At 46.0% G+C, this 11956-nt stretch overlaps 1 protein-coding gene across 1 annotated transcript; it reads right to left on the minus strand.

Annotated features, from left to right (window-relative positions):
* Positions 1-497: 497 nt before the first annotated feature.
* On the minus strand, positions 498-10200 carry prdm1b (PR domain containing 1b, with ZNF domain). Its single transcript, XM_072693486.1, has 5 exons — positions 10047-10200; positions 7840-8098; positions 4375-5333; positions 3886-4014; positions 498-2657 (listed from the first exon to the last, which is right to left on the minus strand). The coding sequence occupies exons 1-5, from the start codon at positions 10053-10055 to the stop codon at positions 2145-2147; spliced, it is 1869 nt and encodes a 622-aa protein (XP_072549587.1). The 5' UTR covers positions 10056-10200; the 3' UTR covers positions 498-2144.
* Positions 10201-11956: the final 1756 nt, after the last annotated feature.

Here is an 11956-nt window from a genome sequence, read left to right on the forward strand (position 1 = left end):
CTTAAATTTTAGGCACATCAACCTAATAGGCACCATGGCTTATGCCAGGCGTGGGCTAGAGGGGTATAAAACCCCCCAGCATTGAAGGAAGAACTAGTGTGTGTTCTCCAGAGGATGAGGATGGTGCTCCATCTAATCCTTTTGGGATGAGCTGTGGAGTTCATCCAACATCCGGACCTCACTAACGCTCTTGGTGCTGAATGCAATCAAATCCTCACAGCAATACTCTAATACTCATAATCTAGTAGAAAGCCTTCCTTCTTTTCTGGACAGTAGAGAAAGTTACTCCAACAAAAGCAGGATCAGCTCCATACCTTTGATTTCGAAAGAAATAAAGAATAAGCAGGTGTCCTAATACTTTTGTCCATATAGTGTGCATAGAACTGTGTAACTACCGGTAGCTATGAGCATATGTGTGTGTGTGTGTGTGTGTGTAGGGTTTTAACAAAGACATGGCAGGCGCTGAAGTTTGAGAAAGAATATATTTAATGTGCTACATTATAAAAGTTTGATGAAAATAGTCTCTCACATATAAAGTATGAACATCTCGTACACTGCGTCAAAAATAATCAGGTAAACAAACTGTACAAGCAAGAGAAAAAAACACTCTACAAAAATAAAAACAAAATATGGGCGTAAACTAGTCCAGTTCTCGTCGTCGCTATGTAACAGTAACCTCGCACATGGATCTAGGTCCTGCTTTTTCCAGTGCTAAACAACGAATACATTAAAAAACAGAAAGCGTACAGCAACTAAACGAACCTGCCTCCTGCCTTCACTGGCGTGTGAGATGCCAGTTTTTTGGTACAAAAACAAAAGGAAGCATCGCATATTTTTTCCTGAGAATACCGGTGGGAGGCCTTCGGTTCCTGCTGCATTGATCTGGGGCTCGGGAACGCTTGCACGTGGAAACTTGGAAGGGGACAAAAGCGTCCCGTCTTAAACATGAAGCTAACAAACACTAAAAGCTAACAAACACTAAAAGCTAACAAACACTAAAAGCTTTAAATAATAAATAGTACAACATCCAGCTACAGCAAGAAGTAAGCTCAGCTTCTACAACTCTAGAAAAAAATGAACATAAATAATAATCATCACATTCACAGAAGTTCTTCCAGTGCCTTTTGTTCCAGTGCCTCAAGTCGACTCTATGATTTGCTACCGCAAAAATCCCAAGCTGGACGTGCTCTGGGACCAGCTAACACAACTGTTTTTTGTTTTGTTTTTTGGCTTTAATTGCTGACATCATATCCCTGATAATTTTCCCTGTAAACCATATATACAGACTTCCATACCCTGGAAATCGCCTGGAATTCCTGAGATTCCTCCTCGTTTTGGACAAGTGAGCTCGAGGCTAATGTTCAGAACAGCTCAATGGACAAAATAGAAGCAACAAATAAAGAAACACGCAAATAAAGAACACAGTAAAAGTCCTGTTGACATACGCTGGATATGCCGCTAAATACTATTCACAATAATAAATTAGTACGAACTCACAAAACGAACGTTTGACGTACTAGAGAGTACGTGATTGGTCACCCTCTTTCTCCGCAGCAGGACGGAAGGTGGAAGTGCAATTACTCACGCCAAGGAAAAAAGCTCGCGCCAAAGTCTTTGGAAATGCTGTTTCTTTTTTGGTGCTGGTCTTGGTTTCCGGTTCCTTTTTGGAATTTGTCCCTTTTTTAATGGGACACCTCCAGAGTAGGTGTCTTTTTGGCTTCAGCTACTTCTGTAGGCCGCCCTATGCACTTGTAGCCTTCGTTTTTGGAAGTTTTGTAAAAGCATTAAAAAAAAAAGTCCTCATAAACATCTAGACCAAAGGTTCCCAACAGTAGTCGTGCATGGTTTCCTGTGGTTATTCCCTGCCCCAATGCACCTGATTGAAACATTTTTAATGACGAATTAAGATTCTGTAGTAATGTCAACATGGTACTGATGAAAATCTTAGAATTCACACTTTCTGCCGAATTTCAGAAGCTACGAGTAAGAAAAATCCATAATAAATCCTATGGAACGATACCATGCTTTCCAATAGCCGGCAACAACTGCCACTGCTAAGGGTAGGATGCACTGGGGCAGGGAGGAAGTACCACCCCAGACCGATAGTTGAGAACCCCTGTCCTAGACGCCACCTAGTCCTCCCACTACTCTTCCTCTGCCTTCACCGAAGGCCGGGGTGGGGTGCAGAATTGCACCACGCTGGCCCTCTCCTGCTGCCGCCCCCCGAGTGTATTAAAGAGGCTGTTTTCAGACCTCTCTGCCACCAGGCTCCTGGCCAACCACCTCTCCAGCGCTGCGTCCACCTCTGCATCAGGCGAGCTCTCAGCCAGGCCGTGTGCCTCGGTGCTGGAGTCGAAGCGCTCCAGCAGCTCGGCCGTCCTGAGCAGCTCGGGGCTTTGCGGCCGGGCGACGCCGGCGGGGCAACAGCCCGAGCGGCGGTGCAGATCCAGGCTGAAGCGATGCAGGAAGGCCTGGCAGCAGAGCGAGCAGCGGTGGGCTTGCTCGCACGCCGTGCCGTGCATGCGGCGGTGCAGCTTTAGGTGGATGTACTGGGTGAACTTGGTGCCGCACAGCTTGCACTGGTAGGGCTTCTCTCCCGAGTGCAGCCGCTGGTGCGTCTTCAGGTTGCTGGTGCTGCTGAAGCGCTTGTGGCACACCTGCAGGACGGAGAAGCAGGGATTAGATACAGTCAGGTGAAGCCAAGAATGGGAGGGGAATGATTTTCCCATTTATTAGTTTTTCTTTCTGTGCTGATCTGTGAGCCATAATTGCTATGCTAGGTAGGATAACTGATGCTAATATGTGCTATTAAGTGCTATAGTCAATTATAATAATATTAATAATAATAATAAAAGTTTCCCCTCCTGCCTAATTACTTATTGGAGCGGAACAGGTGCTGGCTTAAATGATGCCAGCTAGATTTCATCTGAGGAAGTCCACTGTCAGGTAAAATCCTCACTAGATTAGCGGGTAATGGGTTGTATCTGTGGGATTTCATTAAGACTGTGGAAGTTAGCCCAGACTAATGTTTGGCTAATGTTTGATAGCCAGCTGGCTAATGATTGACAGCTTTCTCTGATAAACTTCCTACAGACTATCATGAATAAGCGTAAATTAGCCACTTTTTTTTTTTTATGAGCCTAGCTTCATAGATTAGGGTTACTTAAGGTAAACATCACAGAGATGTCTACACTTACCCTATCCTTTAGCTAAAAGCCACTTTAGCTTTGGTTGTTGAGACATGTCCAGGCCTGAGCCTCGCATTGAAAAGACACCGTTCTTTTTTACGAACTCATGTGGCTGTGGCGAGATGGCGGTGGTGTTTCGTAAATGAGAGCTATTATATAAGCCACAGTGTAAAGCAACAGGCGTGCAAGGCCGAGCAATAACCTAAAGCTCCACCGTGACAGCCTTTCACTGCTGTCCTGGAATGCAGGAGGAGTGCCAGACTTGTTTGTTTCTTCTGAGATCAGTTTCTTTTTCGAACTAAGCGGTGCGTCATGGCTGAGACATAAAAGGAACCAGCATCACGCCACTGATACACCCTTCCAGGTTAATGAGCAACAAAGGTGGGGCTTTGTTTTAAAGGGTGCTTTCAGACACTAGGTGAAAGTACCCACAGATAAATAAATAAGGCTTCGGGCGTGTTTACCTGTACATGACCGACGGGTTCCAGGCTTTCTCATCCTATTACCCTTTCTTTCCAGAGCAGGTTCTCGTAAAAAATAACTCCTAATGACTCAGCAAGTCTTGACCTCATTTTTTAAAAAAAGGAAAGCTCAGTTGTATAAGGAACGATCTCAGATTGTCGGGTTGTATGGCACTAATCTCTCTATTTGCTACCAGGCGCAAGCTTTTCCTGCCCAGATGCGAACTCAGACTCACCTGACACTCATGAGGTTTCTCTCCAGTGTGGACAAGATGGTGCTTCTGCAAGTGGGCCAGCTGGGTGAAGCTCTTTTTGCACAGCTGACACTGGAAAGGTCTCTCTCCATTGTGTACCCTCAAGTGTACCTGCAGAAAAAAAGATGAACCACAACATGTATGTTAGAAGTTGCATTTGGCTCACACTTGCTTGACCACAGTGAGGCTTATCTGGTGTCTGTGTAGTCTCACAAGCCAGATGTCTTCCGATCATCAAAGGGCCTGGTGTGTTTTGATCGTCTAATGTGGACAAGAGCCACCTACTTTGACAGGTCTACCCTGACTGTGTCTGCACGCGGTAGGAACCACGCTGAATTACATGACCCGAAGACAAATTCCTGAGATGTTCTGCATACCTGGCCAATAAAACTCTCAGAGAGTCAGAGCGGAAGGAAATGGCAAAACCCCAAAAATTGAGCATCCGTGGCTCTGAACATCCATCCCACTCACCTTCAGGTTGGAAAGCTGGCCGAAGGTCTTGAAGCAGACGTTACACTCGTACTTGATTTTCCCATTCTGTTTCTTCAGTGGGTACGGGAGGGACTTGTACCCAGGTCCGTGCCGCGGCGAAGAAGATGACGAGGAAGAAGAAGAAGAAGAAGAAGATGATGATGATGATGATGATGATAACGAAGAGCTGTTTTTTTTGGGTGTGGAAGCCAGGCTGAGGTTGATGGCCTCTTCAAAGATGGACTGGGGCTGCTGCAGAAGATGCTGTGGCTCGGGAGAGGAGTGCTTGGACAGGGGAGAGAGTTCAGGAGTGGCGGGGGCACCCTGGGGAGGGGAGGTGTTAGGGGGTCTCTCCTTCAGGCCACCGTGAGGAGGAGGGGGGTAGGGCAGGGAGACGGGCATAAGCCCCGGCTGGCTCACTGGCGGAAAGGGCAAGGCGTCATTGCCCATCAAACTGTTGTACCTGAGTGGTCCTCTGGGGGGCAGCACAGGAGGGAAGGGAGGGGTGTACGGGGGCAAGAGCAGGCGAGAGTAATGCGGGTTGTAGGGTGGCAGGAGCTGGTAGGGGGGCTGGACAGGTCTGGGAAAGGGCAGAGGAGGGTAAGCTGTGGGGCTCTCTTTGTAGCCGTAGAGGCCGTGAAGATGCAGCGGAATTTCTTGGCGCACTCCCAAGCTTTGGGGGCTCAGTTCAGGATGGGACGTGTTCTCCCGGGCCATCTCGGGCTGCATCTTCTTGCTGAAGTCCATCACATGCTGGTCGGGCGTGTCGGGAGGCGTATCCCTCTCAATGGCCTCGACGTCAACCTTCTCCTCAGCCTCTTCAGCCTCCTTCTCGTCCTTCTTGGCCTCATCCCGGCTCTTGGGCATGTGAGGGCTCGGCCCCCGTTTTGGGCAGCAGGTCCACTGAGGTAGATAATGCTTCTGGAGGTCAGCTTCCATCGCGTCGCCACCCAGACGCTCTACAAAGGGAGATAGAGGAGCTTTGGTTAGGTTAGCATTACAACGATTGACAGGGGCGCATCTTCTCAGCATCTTCTGAGGGCCCAATGAGGTTATCTACCGATGTTCTTGATCGGGCCAAGAAAAACACTGACTACGTCTCCCCCGAAAACACGACCGTCGCACACCTACTCATCACCCTCTCCCTCACGCCTCACTTATGGTAAATGGCACGTCTTTCAGTTTTAAGTTGACAGTCGGGAGATACAGCGCTGGTTTCTATCTGACGTTCAGAACAGTACTGCTATCACAAAGCACCTTAGTAGTGTGTGGGAGTTTACAGGGTGTGCACCAGTCAGTCAATGTGTGTGTGTGTGTGTGTGTGTGTGTGTGTGTGTGGGTGTGTGTGTGTGTGCGTGTGTACATATGAGAAGACAGGAGACCAGCGCAGCAGTTACACTTCTCAGTCAGAAACTGTGCTGACTCACAGTGGCGGCAGATGTCGTCAACCACAGGAAAAATCCTCCTGAGCGTCGCTCAGGCACCAAAAGTCGACACGGGACGAAGTCCGCACCATCCCAACCATCCACAATAGGTCAACAGAAAAACACTCGTCTTTCTTGACCACAGAGAAGAAGCGAAGCAACACAGGGCGCGTGATTCGAGTTCTGCCCAATCGTAGACATGCAGCCACCTCGTCCATAGCGGAGGGAAGGAGATTACACAAACACATTATTACCCTTGTGGTCAGGGGTCGGTTCCTCAAACCTGCTGTGAACCAGGCTACTGACACTTCTACAGGCGACATCTATTGTCAGTGTTGTCGAAGAGGAAAGTGAAAATGGTCAACCAGACTGAGAAAATGCAACCGTGCTCGCTTGGATGTGCTGTATCTGTTAAAGCCAGTGATTCCTGACCCAAGTCCTGGGGGATCTCCTGACTTGCATGATCATTTACATCAATATAATAGGCCCTAAAATAGAGCCCTGTGGGACTCCAAAACAAATCTGGTAAGCTAAACAGCTGAATTACTAACCCAGGGTATCTGGGGTTAGCTGGAACAAGTGGGGGATGCACTGCGATGTGCGGGGCTAGAGGTCCTCCAAGGCCTTAACTGACCTAACCAATTGGCTTCATGTGGTAACATGCAGTTTAATGATTATACGGAAGAATCAGGATGGTCCTAATCTTTTGGTCCAACCCAATCACAAAAGCAATAAGGGCCTGTTCGACATTTTCATTAACGTTCAATCATTTCTCACAAAGCTGGTTCTGAGGTGCTGAGTAATCCTCAGGTGACTTTACAGACCGAAAAAATAAAAAATTCCCAGTGATTGTTGGTGGTATTTTCTTCTGACCAGAGCTTTACAGCCTGACGTGACAAATAGTCAGTAGTCACTTTTTTTTTCTTTCTTCTTTCTTTGTCGTTTCCTTTTCTCTTTTTTTGGCTCAGTAGATTTCTCTGAACGTTATTAAGGAAGTAAAAGATGTAAAGTAGCCAAAGTGACGTCAGGATCTCAAGAGAACGCAGACTTAAAGGAAAAGTCACAGGGCTTCATGGCAGCCTGCTTCCCGGACCAGGGCTTTCCATAATTAGGTACAATTGAGAGTACGAGGGAAGGCTCAGAAGTGTGAACCTGCATGACTCAGGTGACTGGCCTTAACAATAAGCAGTGTGTTCATGTGTACAGACACACACTCACTTACTCACACACTCACTCACACACACACATCTCTTTAATTAAGGAGTGGATAGCACAGGAAATGTAGCTGTGTCATACTTTAGGCCATTGTCTGGCAGGCTGTACGGTTGGACGTGCGGTGGGTGAGGTTTTTCCTCACACATTCTCATCACTCCTACTCTCTACTAGCCAGCACTTTCATTCCCGTCTGATCAACAGATAAAAAAAATAACAACAAACTACGAATCTCAGCCTTGAGAGTCGAGAGTGGAAGCCGAAGGGAGCTGGAGGGAGCCGGAGATTACCATCTCTACCTGTGTTTGATGTCCACAAAGATACAACATGGACTCTGCCGGAGTCAGCCCCTGCCCACACATACACAAAGACACCTCAGCGCTCAGCCAGCTGACGTGGAGATACTGAGAAAAACAGGGCGGATGATTCGAATTCTGGAGTGGGAAAATGTGACTAATGTCAAATTGCAGGTGAAAAGGAGGAAAGTGGACGCGATGACGTTCTGCTGAAGATACATAGGGACTAGTATATACAGAAACTGAGAGGGTGAAAGGAATACGGGGGAGGGAATGTGAAGGATGTGAAAAGGCATCTGAATGGTGCGATGGCAAAAAAAACAACAACTTTCGTCTATGCTCATTTACATCAGTTTAATAGGCCCTAAAATAGAACCCTGTGGGACTCCAAAACAAATCTGGTAAGCTAAACAGCTGAATTACTAACCCAGGGTATCGGGGGGGTCCTCCAATACCTTAACTGACCTAACCAATTGGCTTCATGTGGTTTTCATGCAGTTTAATGATTATATATGAGAACTATAAAGACTCACTTGTCTTCAGGCTGTCCATCTGCGGGTGCTGTTGCGTGTGGCCACTCAGCCTCTGGGAGAACTCAGAGCTGTACCACACCAGCAGCTCCTGGTTGCGCTCCACAGGCCGGAAGGTGTAGAAGTAGACGTCGCAGCCGTTCTGGCAGGCCACCAGGTTCTGCTCGGCCAGAGAGCGCGCCGGGTTGACATAGCGCATCCAGTTGCTGCGCTGCACATCATAGCCGTCTATGAAGTGGTGAAGCTGACTACCGGCGTAAATCTGTGGGGGGGGGGGGGTAAAAGAGCCGCCGTTAGAAACTTTTTTCGGTAAACCGCCACATTGCAAAAGTAACAGTAAAGGACAATTCTGAGATTTTTGGACTTTTTGGACTTTTTGGATTTTATTCCAAGTCACTGTGGAAACAATGATGTCATGATACACACTGATACAGAGCTCAGATCATCTCTATATGCCTCCTTACGCTCAAGACCAATCGCAGCATTGGCTTTAATTTGATACTTGACAGACGGTGTAATCTCCACTAATGGGAAATCAATTTAACTACCCTTAATTAAAGCCACATTGTTTGTCAATACAATAAAAATGTTACTTTGGGTCATTTCTGTTGGTCATTTGCTCAAAAACGGCATGAAATAGTGTCATTTCAGAGACATCGTTTGCCAATAGAATAAAACACTTACTCTAATTCAACTCAGAGTCCTAAGTATTACTACTCCAAAAACTTTGGGTCATTTCTCATTTTCTCAAAAAAGGACACAAAATAGTGTTAAACAAAAACCACAGTAAAATGATACGTCAATAAAGATAACTTTGGGTCATTTCTACTGGTCAGTTTCTCAACAATTGCATGAAGTAGCCTCACATAATGTCATTTTCACTATTAAGAAGTCAATTAAACCAAACACTTGGACAACCACACACACACATACACACTCTTTAAGCTGGCTTAAACTGGGTCCAGTCTTAAATTTACTCTTAAACTAAGTCTAAAAAAATCAGATTTTGCAGTATTTAAGAATTGAATTCATTTCAAATTCATTTGAATTAAAATCACATTGTTTGTCAATGAAATAATAATAATAATAAACACTTGAACTAAGGCAATTCCATCAATTCTGAAGACTGCTACCATTTAAAAAACTCTGCAATAACAAGAGTATAGAGGAAGTCCAGGACTTTGGACTTTGGGTCATTTCTACTGATTAGATTCTCAATGATTGCATGAAGCAAAACAGCAGAATAAAAAAAAAATTATGTAGCTCCAGAGCTCAGATCTTCCCTGTATCCCTTCTTAAGGTCCAGGCTGTCTGCAACACTGGCTTTCAGTTAATAGATCACAGACAATGTCATTTTCACTATTAGAAAATCAATTAACCCAACCTTGGACAACCACACATACACATAAACACTCTTTAAGCTGGCTTAAACTGCGCCCAACACCTCAACACACATGATTTACCAAGTGGAATCATCTCAGATCATCTCCAGACATCTATAAGAAGAGCATTTAAGCTCTCGTCCAGTATTAATTAGAGCCATGTTGTCCATCGATGGACATAAATAAATAAAATGACTTGAATTGATTCAATTCATCCTAAAGTTTTCCAGCAATTCAACTCCAAACTTTCTGAAATTGTAGGAGTACAAGAAAACTCCAAGACTTTGGACTTTGGATTTTATTCCGAGTCAGTTTGGGTCATTTCTGCTGGTCTCTGGTTTCTCAAAAATCTCGTAAAATAGCGTGAAATAAACAGCAGAATAAAACAATGGCTGTAGATCCAGAGCTCAGACCTTCTCCATATCTGTCCATATGGTCCAGGCTGTCTGCAGCACTGGCTTTCGGTTAATAGATCACAGACAATGTCATTTTCACTATTAGGAAATCAATTAAACCAACCTTAGACAACCACACACACACATAAACACTCTTTAAACTGGCTTAAACTGCGCCCACCACCTCAACACACATGATTTACCAAGTGGAATCATCTCAGATCATCTCCAGACTCTATCTTAAAGACCGGCGATGAAGGAATTTCATTATTAATCTCATTCTTAATTAAAGCCACTTTGATTATGAAAGAAATTCCGCTCAATAAAACAACCCAGATCTCAGACTACACCTTAAAATAACCCCACCTGCCATCCCACCCCTCCACCTAAGACCCCAGCACCCCCCGTCCACACACTGTCAGATCCAACACACCTCGGCCATGTACAGCACGCTCTTCAGCTCCTCTCCGCTTCTTCTCTTCTGTCCTAACACCTGAGCTCTCGCGTCTGTCTGTGTGCGCGAGAGTGTGTGTGCGCGCTGTGCCACCTCTCAGAGGGAAACTGAGCAAGAGAGTGTGTGTGTGTGTATGAGTGTTTCTAACAGTGATGTGAAAATCAACGCTCACACCCTCTTAAAGAAAGGTGGGTGGGGCGTAAGAGCCATCATAACACTTGCGCGTGCTATTACACACTGCCCCGCCTCCTGTGTGTGTGTGTGTGTGCACATACCTGCCATAGAGTCATATGACACTGTGTGTGTGTGTGTGTGTGTGTGTGTAAAGGAGCCGTAACTGAGCAGGAAGCTGACGAGGGTTTTACAGGAAATGAGGGAAGGAAAGGGCGCTGGAGAACCCTGAGGAAACCCACTCACAGCTGGAAAGCCCACACACACACACACACACACGTACACCCATACACTCATACACATGTACTCATGTCCAAACTGATGGACACTGACATGGATGTGTGCATAAAAAGCATGTGAAAGAAAGCACGGCTATACAGCCACACACACACACACACACACTCTCTCACACACACACACACCACATGGGGTACGGTCAGATCAAACCCAAAACTGAAAGTGCAAGGGTGTGTATGTGTATGTGTGTGTTAACACGAGAGAGACTTGCTAAAACAGAGAGAGAGAGAGAAAGAGAGAGATACACTACATTGACAAAAGTATTGGGACACCTGCTCATTCACTGTTTCTTCTGCAATCAAGGATATTAAAAAAGAGCTGATCCTGCTTTCATTGGAGTAACTGTCTCTACTGTCCAGAGAAGAAGAAGGCTTTCTACTAGATTTTGGAGCAGCATTGCTGTGAGGATTTGATAGCATTCAGCCACCATTCAGATCACCACCCCACCTCATCATCCCCAACTCCTCAACTCATCCTAAAAGTACTGAACCACCATCCATCCATCACTCCAGAGAACACAGTTCTTCCACTGCTCCACAGCTCAATGCTGCTGGGGGGGGGTGGGGTGGGGGGGGGTTATACCCCCTCTCTAGCCCACACCTGGCATTATTAGGCAGCAGCATGGTGCCAATAGGTTCATGATGTTGATCTGCTCCAGAGAGTCCTATTCTATTGGCAGTACTTCTTCTCTATAGGGACTGGACAAGCTATGTGTGTGTGTGTGTGCATTTGCACATTGTGTCAGCAAGGGGTGCAACTGAATGCATTCATTTGAAGGGGTAGCTAAAGAGAGATTAGAGAAAAGAGAGAGAGAGAGAGAATAAGTGAGTGAGTGAGAGAGAAACTGAGAGAGAACGAGAGAAAAATGAGAGAGAGCGAGAATAAGAGACAGAAAGAGAAAGGGAGAGAGGTAAAGAGGTGGGTGTGTTTTTGAGGCATGTCTCTCTCTCTTTCTCTCTCTCTTTGTGTGTGTGTGTGTGTGTGTGTGTGTGTGTGTTTGGTGTTTTCTGTTTTTCTGTGCATGTGACAGCTTGTGACTACTCCAACTACCCTTACTAGTGTGTGTGTGTGTGTGTGTGTGTGTGTGTGTGTGTGTGTGTGTGTGTATGTGTGTGTGTGTGTGTGTGTGTGTGTGTGTGTGTGGCATTTTCTCTTGCCGCAAAAAAACACAAAGCAGGAATCCAGAGAGAGATGGATAAAATCTCCAAAAGACTTCCTCAGTATTTTCCAGCTAAGCTCCCCTATTCTCCACAGCCTGAAGGCCTCACACACGCCACGCCATCCCTGCGCTTTGAAGTGTGTGTATAAACCCCTGTGGGCTTCCTTGGAAAGTTGTCTCTAAACAGGTTTAGCAGCATTGTTCTCAGTGTGTGTGTGAGTGTGTGTGTGTGTGTGCTAAAACTACAGTGTGTGGTTGATAA

Source organism: Salminus brasiliensis, chromosome 12, assembly GCF_030463535.1.
Source record: "Salminus brasiliensis chromosome 12, fSalBra1.hap2, whole genome shotgun sequence".
Taxonomy (NCBI): domain Eukaryota; kingdom Metazoa; phylum Chordata; class Actinopteri; order Characiformes; family Bryconidae; genus Salminus; species Salminus brasiliensis.